We start from the raw sequence: 19,669 nt of genomic DNA on the forward strand, positions 1-19,669 counted from the left end.
AAGTAGAGACCTGGCCTTTCTCGCCCACCACCCACTACTGACGTGAACTGACTGTGACAGTGGGCTGTCACCTCACACTGCCCTCCTGGGTTGGGGGGTGGGAGCACCGCACCAAGAGCGCGTTAGTGCCCCCAGCTGGAACTGCAGACTCTGAGAGCAGTGAGTTTGATTATGGACTGAGCAGTGAACCAGGAGTTAGAGGGCCCCCAGCCTGCAGCACTGGGAGCAGCGTGTCCCTGTGCGTCCTGAAGGCCTAACTATATGGCCTGCAAAGGGAGGTCTGCCAAGGTTCAGAGGCCCTGCCTGGACTGCCAGGGCCAGACAAGTGCCCCCGTCTGTGCCTCCTGTGGGGAGCCAGACTGGGGGTGGCAGGGGACAGGCTTCAGGAAGGCAGAATCAGAAGAACAAGTAGGTACAGACCTACAGACATAGGGCCTTGCAGGGGGTAGTAGCTCTCTACCCCCCCCCCCCCGCAGGAACATTCTGGTGTAAATGTGCAGGCTTGGGGGCCACCGAGGGCAGGAGGGTGTGCAAAGGCAGCGGGGTGTGCACTTTCCCTTTCCTTCCAGAGGGCAGGAGCCCAGAGGGCCCTCTGCCTCACCCTGAGCTGGCCGTGATATCAGCGGAAACCCCAGGGCCTCCTCCTACTTCGGCAAGGGCCCTACCCCACCCTGCGTCCCGCCCACACCTGGACCAGCTCAGGCCTCCCAGAGGATACCGCACCCACCTGCCTCCCTGGGAAGCCTGGGGAGCCCGGCTCTGCTGCTAGCCGCTCCCTGCCCTGCCTGGGCTCTGGATCCCCGTCAGCAAGGACGTCTGGGCGGTGGGTGTGTGAGATGGGCAGGGGCAGAAGGGATACCCCCCAGTGCTCAGTGCCTCCCCGCCTGCCGGGACCTCTCCCCGCCATTCTCCCAGGATGTTCCACTGCCCTGGCCAGCCCATGCCTCGGGCTCTGTGACTCCATCTCCCCTGGCAGAGGAGTGGGGTTACCTCTCCCTGGGCTTGGAGATCCTTATCCGGACCTGCTGAGTCACTGCCGGCTCCTCCTGCTCTGCCCCCTCCCTGCCCACCGGCCACTCTCCTCCAGGCTTCCCAAGGCTTTCTGCAGACTGTCTGGGCTTCCTGGGGGTCCTCGGGGTCAGAGGACAGACAGCACCTCCCTGGTGCCATCCTGGTGAGAGGAGGGGACTAGTCATCCCCCCCCCAGTGCCTGCCACCCCAAGTGCCTACACTCTTGGGAGAGTGAGACGATTGAGAGTGACCACTCCACTTTTAGGAGCTATGTGACTTTAGGCAAGTCACCTGACCCCTGCACACCTCCGATTTCTCCTGCATAAAATGTGTGATCATAGTGGTGCTTTCCTCAGAATAAGGGACACTGAATTCATACACGTCAACTCTCTGGCACCATCACTTGGTTATGTTAAATACTACGGTATCTGCCCCCCATGCCCTGTGTTCCTGCTTCTACTAAGCAATGCCGCTGCCCTAGCAACCCCCATGTCTGCACGTCCTTCCTGCAGCCTGTCCCCATCACCTCTCGCCCAACTCCCCACACAGCACAGACAAAACTCCGGAGAATTCTAGAGATGGGCTGTTGCTCAGCTCTCCTCCAATGACAGACGATTCCCGAGTGTTTGACTTTGCGTCCCAGACAGCCTCCAGTAAGCTTCGGTGTTGAAGGAGCTGCAGCCAGAGGGGCCACATTCAGGGCACAGCCAGCACAGAAGGGATGAGAGGAGCCAACCGATCCTGGCCCTGCTGGGAGCCTGCACCCCATTCTGGGCTTTCAGGCCCTCTGCATGCAGCAAGACGGGGTGGTTCGGGTCTTGGAGGAGCTCACTCACCCCTCCTGGCCCCGAAGGCACCTTTCTGAGCTCATCTTGGAGTCCTCATCAGAGGGCTCTGAGCACACGGCAGTTGCAGCCACTGGCGGCTACAAACTAACTTGGTAAATGAAACAGAGAATCAAGAACTGGTGAAGGTTTATAAAGGGCTCTGGTGCGGAGAACGGAGAGGTCAGTCGATGGAGATGTCAGGGAAGGCTTCCAGAGGGCCTGGGAGGATCTGAGTGGCAAAACAGGGAAAGCCACAGCTGGCCTGGAACCGGTACTGGGCGGGGGGTGGGGTGGGGGGTGGGGCTGGCACGCAGACCTGTGGGGTCCAGTCGCCCTCCCCAAAAGCTTTGGGAAGCACCTTCTATATGTGTCTCACGGAACAGAGTGGACCTATGGACCTATAGAACCTTGCCTGCCAGCTAGGGGCTTGGGGTCTCTGAGGACAGAGCAAGATGGCTCCAGAGCCGCCCTGCCCCCAGTTCCCTGAAGCTTCTCCCCCTTGCCCCCCCCACTGTAGTAATCCCACCTTGGCCCCTCCCTTCTCAGGTGCCTGGCAAGCACTGGGCATGAAGCTGTGACCCAGGGGTGCTTGCCTGCTTGCTCTACCCGGCAGAGTAGCCTGGCTCTGTTCTGGGAGCTGGGACTGGACACGGTGTCTGTCTCCCTCTGCTGGTCCCTTAGGGGACACCTGGCCAGGACTCCTGAGAGCTGGTGGTGCCTGTGTCTCCCCAGACAGTGGATGGGGACTGTCGGGGGTTGAGGAGGAGCCGGGGGCCTCAGGCCAGGCTCAGCCTAGCCCACAGGGGCCCTGGCACTGCTTCCTTGGGTCCCTGTGACCTGAAGCCTGCCTCTGACCGGGGCTCCCCCAGGGGCTCGAGGGAGGCCACAGCGCTGCCCTGGGACTTTCCCCATGGGCCAACCGGCCCCAGACAGCTGCCTTTCCCTTGTAACCCATGAATGGAGCTGTCATCCACGGATTTATCTAACCCTGCTGTGAAGCTATTTATATTCCCAGTCAAGACCACATCTTTGGGTAATGAGTTCCATCGGCACCCTCCCCTGCTGGGGGAAGCATGCTGTCTTTGATTTGTCCTAAACTTACCTCACTTGTGCTCCGAGGGGGCCCCATAACTGCAGCATGCCAGGTTTTGGTGAACAAGCCTAAGCTTCCCCCTTTCCATCCCCTCTGTGGGTTTAAAAAGTTCCCTCTCTTCTCCCTCCTCCTCCGCCTTCCCTGAAGACTGGAGAGAGCTGGTCAAATCTGTGCACTGTGCCTGGCAGTGTGGGCCCAGCCACTGCCTCATGTCAGCCCCTGGCAGCTTGCGAGGACAGGACTTACATTGTCCTCACAAAGCAAAGGACACCAAGGGCCTAGAATCGAGGGGCTGGCACGTGGCAACAGCCGTAACTTCCTCCCCGGGGCTGACTTCTGCCCCCACCTGAGTCCTATGAGTACTTTCTAGTCCCTGGCCTCTGGGCCTTTTCTTTTTATTTTTTACAGAGACAGAGAGTCAGAGAGAGGGATAGATAGGGACAGACAGACAGGAATGGAGAGAGATGAGAAGCATCAATCATCAGCTTTTCGTTGAGACACCTTAGTTGTCCATTGATTGCTTTCTCATATGTGCCTTGACCGTGGGGCTACAGCAGACCCAGTAACCCCTTGCTCGAGCCAGCGACCTTGGGTCCAAGCTGGTGAGCTTTGCTCAAACCAGATGAGCCCACGCTCAAGCTGGTAACTTCGAGGTCTCGAACCTGGGTCCTCCGCATCCCAGTCCGATGCTCTATCCACTGCGCCACCCACCACCTGGTCAGGCTGGGCCTTTACTTTGTAATGTTTCTCTGTGGGACTGTCCTTCCTGCTTCCCAGTGTGGATTCGCACCGGCTTTTTGTCCACAATGACGATTTATTTGGTTCTTGGTCTGACCCTAGAATTTTGTGAGGGCACACTCCAGACGGAGGTGGCAGGACACAGCAACACTCATTATAGCAACACTGACGGCGTGCACTCAGAGCTTCATAAACATTGACTACGTTAATCCTTGCAACAGACCTTTTCTTCCCAATTTACAGATGAGTAAACTGAGACTCAGAGAACATCAGCAATGTGTCCATTTGCACACAACCTGAAAGTGATAAAGCCAGGATTCAGACCTAGGCAGCCTGGGGCCTAGAACCCCAATGTCCATCTCAACAGACAACCTAGGTTCAAGTCCTGTAACCTCTCCAAGTCATAGGCTCTTCAGCCATTCAGTATATGCGTATTGCCCTGGCTGGATAGCTGGGTTGGTTAGAGCATCATCTCGATACACAGAGTTTGTGAGTTCGATCCCCGATCAGAGCACATCCAGGAACAGATGGACGTCTCTCTCTCTCTCTCTCTCTCTCTCTCTCTCTCTCTCTCCTCTCCCACCCTTCTTCCTCACTCTCTAAAATCAATATATAAATTTAAAAACATACACATGCTTATTAAACCATGCCTATGGGCCGGGCTTGCTCTGGTTGCTGGGAGGAATGCTGGGGAACGAGCAAGGCCTGGGCAGGGCTTACCTACAGGCACCGCAGGCACCTGGTGAACCGCCAACCGTTACCGGTGGGTGAGCAGTGCCCCACCAGCTCAGCGGCCCAGCAACTCAGAGCTGCCTGGACCTCTTGGCTACTCCAGAGTAGCCACACAGACACCGTTTTCTGTGTGCGCACATCCCGCATACTTCCGTCAGAGCCTTGGTGCGGGTCCCACCTTTTAGCCTGTCGCTCCGGGACAGCCCAGAATGGCAGGGATTTGTGTCCTGTACTCGCCTGGACTTAGAAAAGTGTGTCTAAAACATGTCGAATGAACGAATTACTGAGCTCTGGGGATTCCCTGTGACTTCCTACCTAAGCAGTTGGGTGAGAAGTGGTGGTTGAACTGAAGAAATTTCTCAACAGATAATTATTTTAAAAGTTTGATTGATGCCCTGGCCGGGGAGCTCCTTTGGTTGGAGCTTCACTCCAAGCGCAGAGGTTGCCGGTTTGGTCTCCGGTCAGGGCGCGTCCAGGAATGGACCAATGTTTCTGTCTCACATTCTCCTTTCCTCTTTCTCTCCCTAAAATCAATGAATAAAAATTAAAGAAAGCTTGATGGGTAACCAGCATGCTCTGTTCCCTATCTGCCCCCTCCCACATTCCCTCACACTTACATACTTGTGGGAGGCGCCCTCTCGTGTGTGGGTACGATGAAGACGACGTATCTAGGGTTTGAAGGGGTCACAAGAGAGCGTCTCATCCAAGCCCCTCATTTGATCGTGGGGACACTGAGAAGCGTGGATGTGCTTGAGGCTGTGTATAGGACTGGAGCTCCTGCCAGGCCACCTGACTTCTAGCACAGACCCCAGATCGTCTTTGGGCTCCTGTACTTATCCCGTGCATAACACAAAGGGTTCCTGACAGTTCTGAGACCCTCACGCTCCACTGTGACTAGTCCCTTCGGGATCTGAGAGGCGACATTGGCTACGCCAACCGCAAGCCTGGCGAGGCTTCTGGGCGGCAGATTGGAGCGCTCCCTTCAGGCTTCGTGGCCTGGGGGTGGGGGCGGGGGGGGGGCAAGAAAGCCAGTTACAGCTCCTGTCCAGAGCTGTGGCCGCTGAGGGGCGTAGGGAAGCCGGAGGCACCTCACTGAGCATCTCATGCCACCCACAGCCGCAGCGACAGGGAGGGACCTGCACAAAGTCACACAGTGAGTCCGTGTGCCAGCACAGACTAGAAAGCCAGGCTTCCTGACTCCCAACACCAGACTCCTTTCTGCCATCTCCAAGTCCTGCAGAAGGGCCGATTCTGACTCTTGGTAGGTGTGTATGTGACAGAAGAAAGTCCTAAAGAATTCATCTCCCCTCCCCCAGGGCCTTGCTCTGAACATCTCAAGGCCACAGGTTCCTAAAGCCTTAGGGGTCAGGCGCAGACACGCTGTGTGTGTGACTGTTCACAGCTCCCCTCCCAGCCTTCTGGAGAGCTCTGACATCTGTCTCCTGTTTCAGCTGGGCTGATCGGCTGCTCAGGTAATGCTGTGGGACAGAGAAGCCTGCAGCCACGGGGACTTACACTGGGGTAAAAGAGAGGGTCAGACTCAGTGAGGAAAAGGTAAGGAATAGCTGTGCTAGGTTCTTTTTTTTTTTTTTTTTTTTTTTGTATTTTTCCTTTTTCCGAAGCTGGAAACAGGGAGAGACAGTCAGACTCCCGCATGCGCTGACCGGGATCCACCCGGCACGCCCACCAGGGGCGATGATCTGCCCGCCAGGGGGCGATAATCTGCCCCTGAGGGGGGGGGGTCGCTCTGTCGCAACCAGAGCCACTCTAGCACCTGGGGCAGAGGCCAAGGAGCCATCCCCAGCACCCGGGCCATCTTTGCTCCAATGGAGCCTCCCTGCGGGAGGGGAAGAGAGAGACAGAGAGGAAGGAGAGGGGGAGGGGTGGAGAAGCAGATGGGCGCTTCTCCTGTGTGCCCTGGCCAGGAATTGAACCCGGGACTTCTGCATGCCAGGCCGACGCTCTATCACTGAGCCAACCGGCCAGGGCCTTTTTTTTTTTTTTTTTTTTTTTAAGGGAGAGAAACATCGATCCATTGCTCCACTTACTTACTCATTCATTGGTTGATTCTTGTACGTGCCCTGACTGGGAATCGAACCCGCAAGCTTGGCGTATCAGGACGATGCTCCAATTATCTAAGCTACCTGGCCAGGGCTGTGCTAGGTTCTTTTGGGAGGGCTGTGGGCAGAGGGCTATACTAACAGTGACTCAGAGGCAGCTCGGCATTGCTTGGATCACACCTTTATCCACTGAACACAGATCGCTCACTGAGGGCCAGGCCCTGTGGGAGGCCCAGGGATACAGCGATGAATGAAATAGGCATGGTCTCCATGCTCATGAGCTGATATACTAGTGGGGCAGACAGCCGTTAAAGAAGTGTACTCACGTGTGGAATGATATCGAGCTGTGGTAAGCGCAGTGACTAACCCAGGACAAGGGCTCTCCTAGAGAGTAGGGGGCAGAGGAGGCCGACTGGCTGGCCCCTGAAGCCGAGCCCTGGTCAGAGAAGGGGCCAGCGTGGGAGAGGGGGGAGACAGTGCAAGCAAGCGGCAGGAGGAACAGCCCGTGCAAAGACAGCTCCCCCCAGGCTGGCAAAGGATATGGTGGGTTCAGAGGACCGAAGGGCTGCGGAGGACAGCCAGACAGGCAGAGAGGTGGCTGGGCCGGCTCCTGCAGGCTCAGAGTGAAATGTTTGGTTTTTTTGGCAAGCGTAGTAGTTGGAGATCACTGGAGGGTCTAAACAAGGGACAAGTGTGACACAATTGATGTTTTAAGGTCACATTGGTGCCTGAGCCAGGACGATGGCTCTGGGGACAGAAGAGGAAGGTGAAGTTGCCATCTGTTTGTGAGCGAGAGAAGTCAGGGCTGCCAATGAATTATATAGTAAGTGGGTGAGGGGGAGGGAGTGGAAGGTGGGGTCAGGGACGACTCCCAGTTTATTGTTCCCAATGCCCACACAGAGCGGGTATCATTTACACTGAGCCCCCGGGAGGAAAGAATAACCTCCCCTGGCACTGCAGGAAGCCTGCCGAGGGAGTGGAGGGCAGAGGGAGGGGGAAACAAAGTGGGGTCCAGAATTGCAGGTTAGGAGCCGGAGGGCAAGGAGTCCGCAAATATATCCTCCACACCGCAGACAGTACCAGAGGGGCAAGGCCAGCCTGCCCTAAAGGAACGCGGGGACACCCTGGGGCCTTTCCGAGCACCACAGGGCCTTGGTGTTGCGGAGGGGTTAGCCAGTCCCCGAAGGACTTCCCTTTCACGTTACACAGGGGGGCTGCGGCCCAGAGCCAGGGCACACATCCCCGCTGACGAAACCCTTCCAATTGTACAGTCCCAAGTCTTTTTTTTTTTTTAAACTTAAAAAAAAAATTTATTGGTTTTACAGAGAGAGGAAGGAGGAAGTGAGAAGTATCAACTCATCGTTGTTTCACTTGAGTTGTTCACTGTTTGCCTGTCCTATGCGCCTGGACCGCGCAAGCCCAGGGTTTCAAACAGGGGAGGCTTTACCCACAGGTCGGGCAGTCCGGACCTTTCAGTAAATAGCCACGTAAGGGCGAGTCTGGTAAAACGTTTCCGGTGCTTATTAGTGCCCGCTGTCATCAGGCGCCCCCCACCCCTCCGCGGGGCTCCCAGACCTCCCTCCCTCCCCACGGGGTAGAGCCCCACACACCGCGGCGCCCTTCTCGCTTTCCCCGGCTAGGTCCACCCTTCCAGCCCTTGCTGCCCAAGAATCTTCTGTTCTTCGAAGATCAATGAAAGGTCCTCAAAGCCAGAACGAACAGCCACCTCTGACAACGGGATCCGGCCGCAATTGCTTTCTTCTCTTCCTAGTGGTTGCTGCTTGTGTTCGGGGCCCGGGCCTGGGTTGGGTGCGGACCGTCTTGCTTCGACCCTAAATCCCCGACATACATCCGGGGAAATCCGTACTGTATTGGTGACTCAGGCGGGCTCCTCTGCACGGAGCACCCGGGGGGCCGCGCCCCCTGGGCTCCTCGCGCTCGGCTGCACAGCCGCGGTGGGAGCCGCTCGCAAGGAGCGCGGAACGGCCCGGGAGGGTCCGGGTCTGCGAGAGCACAGAAACCCCGTCGACCCCAAGCGCTTCCCGCTCACGTGACCAGGGCTGGCCTTCCCTCCCAGCACAGACTCCGTCACGTGACAGCGGAACCCACGAACGTTCCCCTCACGTGACGGAGCCCGGCGTGTGGACCAATGAGGGGGAGGGGCGGGGCTGTCGGGGGCGGTGCGCGCGAAGGGAAGCTGGCTGTCTGCGGCTGGGGAGGTCCGGCGGGAAGCCGTCTGCCGGGGCCGGTTGGGGGCCTGCCGCCGGCCATCCGCCAGTCTCAGCCTGGGCGCTGTCCAGGCCTGGCCTTGGGGCTGGGGGTAGCATGAAGTGTCTGGTCACGGGCGGCAACGTGAAAGGTGAGCTGGGACTGGCCGGGGGCGGGGGCACGTGGGACTGCCTGCCGCGCCAGCCTCACCCCCGATTCCCCTTTTCCCCCCGCAGTGCTCGGCAAGGCCGTCCACTCTCTGTCCCGTATCGGCGACGAGCTCTACCTGGAGCCCCTGGAAGACGGGGTGAGGGGCTGGGGTGTGGGAGTGGGTGGGAATCCAACCGGGAGTCCGAACCTGGGCTTGAGTCTCGCCTCCACCAGGCAGGATGCCCGTGGACTAAGATTAGTCAGTTGAATTTCAGTTTCCAGTCCCTCGCGGTGGGCCATTAGTTTGGCCGTGCCATCTTCCCAGGCTTGTGTGTGAATGGAGAGCTGTTGCCCTCCCTGAAGTGCCAGGTGGTGGGTGGGGGTGACTAAGCAGAGTGCGCTGACGGTGGTGTGAAGCCCTTGGTGGTGGAAGCAGTGCTGAGGCCAACTCAAGGAAAGCTTCATGGAGGAGGCAGCCAGTGACTTGAAGGGGACAGAGGATTTCAACAGGTGATGGTGGAGGTGCAAGACATTAGGGCACGTGGGTCAGCAAGAGTGTGCCAGAGGACTGGGCCTGTTGCTGCCCCTGACCACATCGCTGCCCCTGCTTTTCCTGGCCCAGCTCTCTCTCAGAACCGTGAACTCCTCCCGCTCTGCCTACGCCTGCTTCCTCTTCGCCCCGCTCTTCTTCCAGCTATACCAGGCGGCCACCCCAGGTCAGGACCCCCTGCGCTGCAAGATCCTGATGAAGGTGAGGCCCTCTCCTCGGCAGTGGCGGCACCAGGCCCCTCCTAAAGTCCTCACCACAAGTGCGGCTGCTCTGGGGCACTCCGCAGATGTCAGGTGGGAGAGATGTGTGTGCAGGGGCAGTCCCGTGCACGATACAGCGAGGGGCACAGTGAAGACACCCACGGAGGGAATGCAGCTATGGAGAAGGTGATCAATCCTACCAGGGACCTACAGTGAATGGTGACATCAAACAGGTCTTCCAAGTCTTGCCAGACAGGGAGCAGCATGAACAAAGGCCCAGAAGCCTGTAAATATTCGATATGTAGTGGGAGCTCCCTTCCTGGTTAGGACAGTGCTGACCCCATGATGGGCGAGGGACTGTAGGGGACATGAGAGCTGTTCAGGAGATGTGCAGTGCTGGCCTGATGTGATGACCCTCCTTAGTCGTTCCTGTCTGTCTTCCGCTCACTGGTGATGCTGGAGAAGACGGTGGAGAAATGCTGCATCTCCTTGAACAGCAGGAGCAGCCACCTGATGGTCCAGCTGCACTGCAGATACGGTGAGTAGGCAGGCCAGCCCCGTAGGCCCTGGGGCGCAGGGGTGGAGGTCGGCAGGGCCCTCTAAGACCCTATCTGCCCGTCCAGGGGTGAGGAAGACTCACAACCTGTCCTTCCAGGACTGTGAGTCCCTACAGGCTGTCTTCGACCCAGCCGCATGCGCCCATGTGCTCCGGGCCCCAGCAAGGTAAATATACCGCCTGCCCAAAAGCGAGCCTTAGGTCTCAGATTTCTTTCTTTGTGGCTTCAAGGGCCAGGTTAAGAAGGCGCTTCTACTATTTTCTCTACAGCAGTGGTCCCCAACCCCCGAGCCGCGGACCGGTATTGGTCCGTGGGCCATTTGGTACTGGTCCACAGAGAAAGAATAAATAACTTACATTATTTCCATTTTATTTATATTTAAGTCTGAATGATGTTTTATTTTTTAAAAATGACCAGATTCCCTCTGTTATATCCAACTAAGACTCACTCTTGATGCTTGTCTCAGTCACGTGATACATTTATCCATCCCATCCTAAAGGCCGGTCCGTGGCCCAAAAAAGGTTGGGGACCGCTGCTCTACAGGGTTTCTGTGAACCTGTGTTCATCCAGCCATTTGCTCTCAAGTCTGTCTAGCTCTTTAAGGGAAAGGCTGAGTGGAGGAGGGGCAGGGGCAGGGACTCCCTTGCTGTGTGCTCTTCACTGCCTTCCTGAGCCCGTATTCTCCACCCCAAGACTCTGGCTTGGCTCTCTGACCCGTCAGAACCATTCCAACTTTTCTTCTAGAATGCAGTTCTATAGATCTCTGGCTTAAGCAGCCTTGAAAGTCTGTCTTTAAGCTTTGTGGTTCAGGGGCTCAAAGCCCTTCTTTAGCTTGGTCACCCTTCTGAGGGTGTTCCCATTTAAGGGCGACATCTCTTCCTCCTTGCCCTGGCGCTAGTCTTGGGGAGTCCTTGGGCCAAGGCAGGAAGCTGGGTGGGAAGGTTGTGGTCTAAACAGGCAGCTCTGGGGCTGGAACCCTCTGGGCAATCCAAGCACCAACACACTGTGACCGGTCTGAGAGATGGAAATTCCAGTGGAAGCACAGGTCATGGTAAAGACCAATGCAGAGGAATGGCTTCCTTCCTGCCCATGCTGGATTCTCTTGGCATTCATGTAGCCCAAGGTCTTGTTCATTTATTTTGTTAGCTGTAGGTCATCGTAACGTGAAAGTATGTTTGGGTCCTGACAGTCTGGTTTTCTGATTTCTGTTGATAGAGCTTTTCAGGTGTCCTTTGGGTAGAAGAGATGGAAGGCTGTCACTTCTGGCCTAGATTTTGAGGCCTTTATTTATTTATTTATTTATTTATTCATTTTATAGAGAGGAGAGGGAGAGACAGAGAGAGAGAGAAGAGACAGAGAGAAGGGGGGAGGAGCTGGAAGCATCAACTCCCATATGTGCCTTGACCAGGCAAGCCCAGGGTTTCGAACCGGCGACCTTAGCATTTCCAGGTCGACGCTTTATCCACTGCGCCACCACAGGTCAGGCTTGAGGCTTTTTTTTTATAGAGACAGAGTCAGAGGGATAGACAGGGACAGACAGACAGGAACAGAGAGAGATGAGAAGCATCAATCATCAGTTTTTCATTGGGACACCTTAGTTCATTGATTGCTCTCTCATATGTGCCTTGACCGTGGGCCTTCAGCAGACCGAGTAACCCCTTGCTCAAGCCAGCGACCTTGGGTACAAGCTAGTGAGCTTTGCTCAAACCAGATGAGCCGGCGCTCAAGCTGGTGACCTCGGGGTCTTGAACCTGGGTCTTCCGCATCCCAGTCCAACGCTCTATCCGCTGTGCCACTGCCTGGTCAGGCTCTCTTTTTTAATGAGTAATCTTTTCCTTTTTCCCCCCAATTGAGTTAAGAGAGAGAAGCATGAACTTACCATTCTGTTTAGTTGTTACATTTAGTTGTGCACTCAATTGCTTTTCATATATATTTCATGACCAGGGATCAAACCTGCGACCTCAGTACGCCGAGACGATACTTGATCCACTGAGCCACCCAGTCAGAGCTTTTTTTCTTATGGATAACTTTAAATACGTGTGAATGCAAGCTTCTGTCCTAGTTGTCTTGAGACAAATTCTGGATGTTATTTCATTTGTAAATATAATTGTGTATCCCTAAAGATCAAGGACGGAAGGGTCCTGTCTGAAGGCCAAGTGTATCTATGAGGATGGCATGGACTGTTTCCCACTGCTGGATGGGCAGGTGCTGCCTGCCCAGTGCGGCCCATCCTTCCTGCTGCCCTCTCTGGGCTCTGCTCGGCTGTCCTGTCCCTTGCAGTGGACTTCACTCTGACAGCCTGGGAACTTGGATGGGGCAGGGACCACATCCTGCTCACCCCATCCTCCGTCCTGGGGCATGCGAGGCCTGGCCCATGCTGTTCCCCTTTAGTGCCGGTGTGTGTGTCACTGCCCTCCCTGCCTCAGGTCCTCCGAGGACAAAGCCAAGCCTTGGGTGTAATGCTGTGCCCTCCTCACAGGGTCCTGGGGGAGGCCGTTTTGCCCTTCCCCCCGGCATTGGCTGAAGTGACTCTGGGCATTGGCCGAGGCCGCAGGGTCATCCTGCGCAGCTACCAGGAGGAGGCGGCAGGTGAGGGGCTGGGCATGGCCTGTGATGGGAGCAGAGCTGGGTGGCAGAGGTTGGGACCCATGGGCCCAGGTCCCCCCTGTTCCTGCCCCCACAGACAGCACCGTCAAAGCCATGGTGACTGAGATGAGCATTGGAGAAGAGGATTTCCAGCAGCTGCAGGCCCAAGAAGGGGTGGCCATCACTTTCTGCCTCAAAGAATTCCGGGTAAGGTTCTCCCCTTACTCTCACTCCTTTGTCCACCCTGCCCTCCTGGGCCTCACGGCTCCGCCTCTCCCCTCCCAGGGGCTCCTGAGCTTCGCAGAATCGGCCAGTCTGTCTCTCAGCATTCACTTTGATGCTCCTGGCAGGTAATACTCGGCCTCAGGACAGGGAGGGCGGGCTTGGGGTGCCAGGAGCCAGAGGGCCCTCACCTTGTCTGGATCCATCACCTGCCCAGGCCAGCCATCTTTGCCATTAAGGACTCTCTGCTGGACGGCCACTTTGTCCTGGCCACGCTCTCGGAGCCATCTCTGAACTCCCAGGACCGTAACTGCTCCGAGCTGCCCCGGTCAGTGCCTGAGCTCCAGGCTCACAGGTGAGGGTTCCCGCAGGCCTGCTCTGTGCTCCTCTGTGCACCCTGGCGGAGCCTGCTGCCCCCCCCCACAGGCGGGTGCGTGTGCGCGCGCACACACACACACACACAGGCACTTCCTGTAAGGCCTTGGCCCCTGCCGAGCTCACAGCTTCCAGCCCCACAGGCTCAGCCTTCCTTCCTGGTCAGCTGTGCTCAGATTCCTCCCACCCAGGGAAGTGTTCCCAAGGTCAGGCTAGCTTCCTTCTCTGGTTGAGGCCTCCCCACCGAGCCTCCTCCCAGACAAGCAGGGATAGGGGGCTGCTGGAGGCCAGAGGCCGGAAACAGGTGGCTGGAAGGGCAGGTGGGTTGGGGAGGGTGGGCCCTGCAGTTAAAGCAGAGGAAGTGTGGAGCCCATCTCCTGGGAAGGTGGGGGCTTGGGCCCCAAGTGGCCCAGCTCACTGGACTTGCTGCTCCCTGCCCCCAGCTGAGCTAGACTGGGCCCTAGGCTGCCTCCCTCAAGCCCCTACCTGAACCCTGATCAAAGGATTCCAGGCCTACCCCTTCCAGGAAGCTCCTCCAACTAGATCAGGAAGTAATAAAACTGAGAGATCACTGGTGGTCACAGCCGCCCACCCCCACTCCAGCCCCCTAAGGTAGCCTCTGCCTTCTTTTTCCGTTTCTTGCTGACACCATCTCTACCTGCAGCACCCCCCACCCAGATGACTTTGCCAGTGATGACATGGACTCCTACATGATTGCCATGGAAACCACTGGAGGCAGTGAGGGCTCCCGAACACTTCCCTCCATTTCCCTCTCACCTGGCCTCCCGCCTCCCTGCAACTCAGAAGAAGCTGAAGCTGAGCTCAGTCCAGTGCCTGGGACCCCCCCACCCAAGAAGGTAGGGGCTAGAGGTGGAGGCCAGGGTTGGGAGGCCCGGAGGCCGGGGGCTGCAGCCTCAACTCACTCAGCTTCTTGTTCCAGTTCCGCTCTCTGTTCTTTGGCTCCATCCTGGCCCCTGCACACTCCCCCCTGGGCCCCAGCCCCGTGCTGGCTGAAGACAGCGAGGACGAAGGCTGACTGGAAAACCCCTCCCGTGTCCAGGGGCCCTGGACCAGATGAGGCCCCAGCCTCTCTTTTCCTAGCACCAGGCAGGGAAAGGCTGGGTCTCCGCCCTGGTGGGTACTGAGGGTGGGGCTAGAGCCGAGCTGGCTGGTCCTGCTGTGCCCCCATGTCCAAGCCCCAACTGGCCTTTGGTAACTCCTGGGTCCTATCATGTCCCCCCAGCCAATCATGTCTGTTTCCAGGGTTGGCAGTTGACAGAGGTTCCTCACCTCTGACTAGCCTCGTGGCCATGACTGGACATCTGCCTTCCCTAAGGGAAAAAAAATCACAGTGGGGCTGCTAGCCCCTGCTGTCCACCCTTTCTGCCAATCATGACTTACCCCTCCCCCAAGTCCTGGGCACACCTCTGGGAGCTTCTATGGCTGGAATAGACTGTTCTTGTATTTTCAATATTCTCTGGTCCCAGCTAGGAATTCTAGGAGCCCCTGTGGACCTTAATGTGTGGCTGGGGTTGCCCTGGCTGGGGCCCTATGCCTGGCAAGCCTGCCCTCCCAAGTGGCTCTGGGTGGAAGGATGCCAGACCCAGTGTTTGGGACAAGGGAGACAGGCCAGGGCATGAATCCAGCTTTGACCTTTATTCAAGAGACCAGATGGGTTGCCCAGGATCCGGCTGCCAGCCCCAAGGACAAGCAAGGCTGGAGACCCCCAGTCTGGCCCTGCTTTGCCCTGAGCTGCAGCCTCAGCCCCAGGACCCTGCTTGTGGCCACAGAGGCACAGGCAGAGGGAGCCTTGGGGGACTGGATGCTGCTATTGATTCATTAAAAAAAAAATACACCAAGGCTCCATGTTCCCTGTGATGAGCAGGCCTAGGAGGCCAGCATGACCTCCCATGGCCGAATGGTTTCTGTACAATCCACCATCTGGGGCAGAGGGCGGGTATGCAGAGGCTATTTCTTGGCTTTGGCGGAGTTACGGGGTGGGGTGATGGGCCGGCCACCAGGGTTCAGGCCACTAAACTGCCCATATTTCCCCTTGTTCTTGTCGGCGGGCTTGAGGATCTAAAAGAGAGGACACAGGTCAGGCTCACGGGGCCAAGCCATGGGGCCACCAGCCCCTTCCTTCCCCATCCCCACCTGGAAGGAGCACATGAGCGTCTCATCCACACTCATCATGGCGCCTGCGTTGTCAAACTCGCCACAGTAGTTGGGAGCTGAGAAGAGTGTTACCAGCTGCCGCTTGGCAAAGAACTCGTAGCCATCTTCTACCACCTGACGAGGACAGGGCAGTTAGGTAAGCAGGTGCCCAGGTGCAGGCTGGCTCCGACCCTGCCCAGGCCCTGCTCCGACCTGGACTGGAGCTGCCAACCCACCTGGTGTGCCCGGCAAATGAGGTCCAAGTCATGCTTGTGCAAGAACTTGGCCACCACCTCTGCCCCAAAGGTAAAGGAGACACCACGGTCGTTCTCGCCCCAGCCCTGCACATCCTTGTCGGGGTCAGACCACAGCAAGTCACATAACAGTCCCTGGTCAGGCACATCTGTGGGCCGCATGATACGCCGAATCTGCTCCATGGATTGCAGGTCCGGAGACAGGCCTGGGGGACACAGAAGGCACAGGACTGCCTCAGAAAAGCCTCAAAACAAGGGCCCCCCCTCACAGGGGAGAGAATGTCGACCTGGAACACACAGGTTCCAGGTTTGAAACCCCGAGATCACTGGCTTGAGTGCTGGGTTGCTGGCTTGAGCATGGGATCCTTCACATGATCCCATGGTCGCCGGCTGAGCAAGGGGTCACTGGCTCAGCTTGAGCCCCCCTGGTCAAGGCACATATGAGAAGCAAACAATGAACAACTAAACTGAGGCAACTGAGTTGATGCTTCTCATCTTTCCCTGTCTCAAAAAAGGGGGACTCCCTCCTCCAGAAATCCCTGGCCAATCAGTGTCTTTCCCTCTTCCCCCCACCTACCCCATTCCCAAGCCTTCTCTTGGACTTCTGGGAGCCCAGGCAAGCAGAACTCATTGCCTTCTGCCTTTTCAAGCCCCTGCCCTCTAGGAGCACAGGGCTGAGGTCACAGCAGCAGAGTGTAGCCTAAGGATGGGGAGCAGGGAAACATCCTGCAACAAGTGACCTCCAAGCCCAGACCCCAGGGAAAGCTGTTCCAGGGGACTGGGAGCCAGTCCTCCAGCGACATGGCTGGGCTTTTTCTTCCCATGATTGCCTCAGCGGGGCCCCAGAGCCACCCTCACCTCCATGGCAGCAGAAGATCTTCTCATCCACGATGGCAGCGATGGGCAGGCAGTTGAAGCAGTCAGTGAAGGTTTTCCACAATTTAATGTTGTAGCGTCTCTTGCCTGCCCAGAGGAAGGAGCTGACTCATGAGGGGGCCTCCAGGACCTCCCAGACAGGTTGGAGAAGAGCATGGAAGGCAAAAAGGGAACCCCCTCCTGCCCACACTGCCTACCAGCCTCCTAGGAGGAATTCTACAGCGACCGAGTCCACAGAACCCCGGGTTCCACTCTAGAACATCATTAGGGTTAGCACCCACCCCCACGCTATGAGCAGGACCAGGCTAAGACCAGGTCTGGTTTATCTCAGCTTCTGGCCAGCAGAATACAGTGCAGTTAGGTATCCTGAGTGCTTGAGTAACAGGTACTAGAGGGAGCACCAGACAGGCAGATAGGACCTTGCATTAGCACGTAAACAGCCCTTCCATAAATAAGCATTTGCAGACCCCGTGGCACCTGCCTTCCCGCCACTCATGGTCCAGCAGGAATCTGTCAGACACAGATACCCCTACCACCAAGCCAACATAACCCTGCTACTCAGCAGGGAGAGCTCTTCAGGTCTGGGCAGCCCCAGGCACAAAGCCCACTCACATTCATCATAGAAGCCATAGATGCGGTTGATGCTGGCACACTCATGGTTCCCACGGAGCAGGAAGAAGTTCTCAGGATACTTGATCTTATAGGCCAGCAGCAGGCAGATGGTCTCCAGTGACTGCTTGCCCCGGTCTACATAGTCCCCCAGAAAGAGGTAGTTGCTCTCTGGAGGGAAGCCCCCATACTCAAACAGCCGGAGAAGATCGTAGTACTGGCCATGGATGTCACCTATGAACCAGAAAACCAGGTCAGGATTAAATGCAGGGTCTAGACTTGAATGCAGGGCCAGGGTTGGACTCAAGATAAGAAGAGTTCAGAAATCTTAGGGGCCAGTGCCACCTTCAGGAAGCAAAGAGGCCTGGATAGGGGTCTCACCGCAGATCTTTAGGGGTGCCTCCAGCTCCAGAAGAATGGGCTGGCTCAGGAAAATCTCCCGGGATTTGAGGCACAGACCACGGATCTCGTTCTCTGTCAGCTGTACATTCTTTCCAGGCCGCGAGCCCTGCACTGGAGGCAGAATGGGCGTCAGGACCCTGGTCCCTCCGAGAAGAGGAAGGTGGGCGACACGGGTGCCCCACGGGCACTTCTGGGGGCGCCAGGGCCTCCTGAGCCCCTCCTTGCCCGGCGTAGATGCTGCTGCTAAGCCTACCAGGGCAGAAGGTGGCCTCCCCAACTACGCTCAAAGCGCTCTACTATGCGGAGGGGCTGCCACCCCAAACCCCACAGCGCAAGTCCCTTTCGCGGAGGGACTAGGCTTCTCCCTCACTCCGAGAGACCAGGCCAACCCGTGCGCCCCGGCCCAGGAGAGAGAACTGCTGCCCCTGCCCCAGCAGCCCAGACCCCCAGGTGCGTCGCGAGTGGGGGGTGACGGCGGCCACGGGACCTCGCGGCCCGTCCCCGCCCAGTCTAAGCTGGCCCTAGGAGAGGCAGGAGCACCCGCGCGCCACTTCCGGGCCGGGGGGAGGGGTCAGGGCGCCGCGGGCGCCGACCTCTCCCGACCCCAGCCAACCTTCCAGCAAGCGCCCGATGATCGAGTCCAGGTTGAGCTTCTCGCTGTCGGACATGGCGGCTCTGCCGCTCCCGCCCAGCAGCTCCGGGCCCGCTCCTGTCCCACTCCTCCCTCCCGCCTTCCACTGGCTCCTTCCGGCCTGGCGTTCCTTCCGCCCTCCCCGGTCCGCCCCGCCCCGCCCCGCCCCGCCCGGCTCTGCTCGCTTCTCGGGCCCGCTGCCCCTGCTCCATAGCGCCTCCGCTGGTCCCCGGGAGCAGTGGCCGCGGCGCCCCCTGGGCGGGGCCTCGGTGACGGGGCGGGGCCTGATCGATGGGCGGGGCTTTGTGGGATGGGGTTGAATCCGGTTCGGCCCCTCCCAAATTACCCAGCCCTTTCGGAGGGTATGGGACCGGAAGTACTGTGGAAGTTGTTTTTCCTTTTCTGAGAGTAATCAGCCCTTCCCACTTGGAGTGAGCACGTTGATAATTTTTCCCCAAACACTGTGGATTAAGTCCTTCAAGTGCAGAAATAGCAAGTGGTTGATTTCACGTCACTGAGCACCTCTACCTCCTGTGGCTCCTCGGGTGACTGACCAGACCCAGAAGGTAGCCACAGAACTCCGAACCCATTTTGGCTCACACTGCCTGTGGTGCAACCTAAATTAATATTTATGTATTATAAGTCCCATCATTGCCTTTTTTTTTTTTTTTACATAGGCAGAGATAGACAGGGCCAGACAGACAGGAACGGAGAGAGAGATGAGAAGCATCAATCATTAGTTTCTCGTTGTGCGTTGTGACTTCTTAGTTGTTCATTGATTGCTTTCTCACATGTGCCTTGACCGCGGGCCTTCAGCAGACCGAGTAACCCCTTGTTGGAGCCAGAGACCTTGGGTCCAAGCTTGTGAGCTTTTTTTTTTTTTTTTTTTTTTTTTTTGCTCAAGCCAGATGAGCCCGCGCTCAAGCTGGCGACCCCCGGGTCTCAAACCTGGGTCCTTCTATATCCCAGTCCGATGTTCTATCCACTGCGCCACCACCTGGTCAGGCCCATCATTGCCTTTTTTTTTTTTTTTTTTTTAATTTTTTATTTTATTTATTCATTTTAGAGAGGAGACAGAGAGGGACAGAGAGAGACAGAGAGAGAGGAGCTGGAAGCATCAACTCCCATATGTGCCTTGACCAGGCAAGCCCAGGGTTTCAAACTAGCGACTTCAGCATTTCCAGGTCGATGCTTTATCCACTGTGCTACCACAGGTCAGGCCCATCATTGCCTTTTGAGTAACATAATCTGCATGTTAAAAGTTACTTTGTAAAGAGCAAACATTAAGTAAATCATAATTCTCATTGGAACCCTGAATTGAGTGTTTGACATGCTAATATCCTCAAAACTGGAGGCAGCCTGCCCGCTTTACCTCTGGCTGGCCCTGACCCCATCATACCCAGCACAGGAACCCCAGCCTGCAGCTAGCCAGCC

At 57.1% G+C, this 19,669-nt stretch overlaps 2 protein-coding genes across 3 annotated transcripts; one reads left to right on the forward strand and one right to left on the reverse strand.

Moving 5' to 3' along the window:
* Positions 1–8,630: 8,630 nt before the first annotated feature.
* RAD9A (RAD9 checkpoint clamp component A) lies at positions 8,631–14,807 on the forward strand. 2 transcript variants are annotated; one of them, XM_066252192.1, is made up of 11 exons: positions 8,631–8,820; positions 8,906–8,976; positions 9,442–9,570; positions 9,993–10,107; positions 10,193–10,292; positions 12,606–12,715; positions 12,810–12,919; positions 12,998–13,062; positions 13,152–13,289; positions 13,974–14,166; positions 14,250–14,807. In XM_066252192.1, exons 1-11 carry the CDS (start codon positions 8,787–8,789, stop codon positions 14,343–14,345), a joined length of 1,161 nt encoding a protein of 386 aa, XP_066108289.1. In that variant the 5' UTR covers positions 8,631–8,786; the 3' UTR covers positions 14,346–14,807. The 2 variants fall into 2 exon arrangements, with proteins under 2 accessions (XP_066108289.1, XP_066108288.1); XM_066252191.1 differs by having other exon boundaries at positions 12,810–13,062.
* Positions 14,808–14,950: 143 nt separating this feature from the next.
* Positions 14,951–18,376, reverse strand: PPP1CA (protein phosphatase 1 catalytic subunit alpha). Its single transcript, XM_066252193.1, has 7 exons — positions 18,218–18,376; positions 17,584–17,715; positions 17,206–17,436; positions 16,576–16,680; positions 15,700–15,923; positions 15,464–15,598; positions 14,951–15,388 (listed from the first exon to the last, which is right to left on the reverse strand). Exons 1-7 carry the CDS (start codon positions 18,270–18,272, stop codon positions 15,278–15,280), a joined length of 993 nt encoding a protein of 330 aa, XP_066108290.1. The 5' UTR covers positions 18,273–18,376; the 3' UTR covers positions 14,951–15,277.
* Positions 18,377–19,669: the final 1,293 nt, after the last annotated feature.

Source organism: Saccopteryx bilineata, chromosome 1, assembly GCF_036850765.1.
Source record: "Saccopteryx bilineata isolate mSacBil1 chromosome 1, mSacBil1_pri_phased_curated, whole genome shotgun sequence".
Lineage (NCBI taxonomy): Eukaryota > Metazoa > Chordata > Mammalia > Chiroptera > Emballonuridae > Saccopteryx > Saccopteryx bilineata.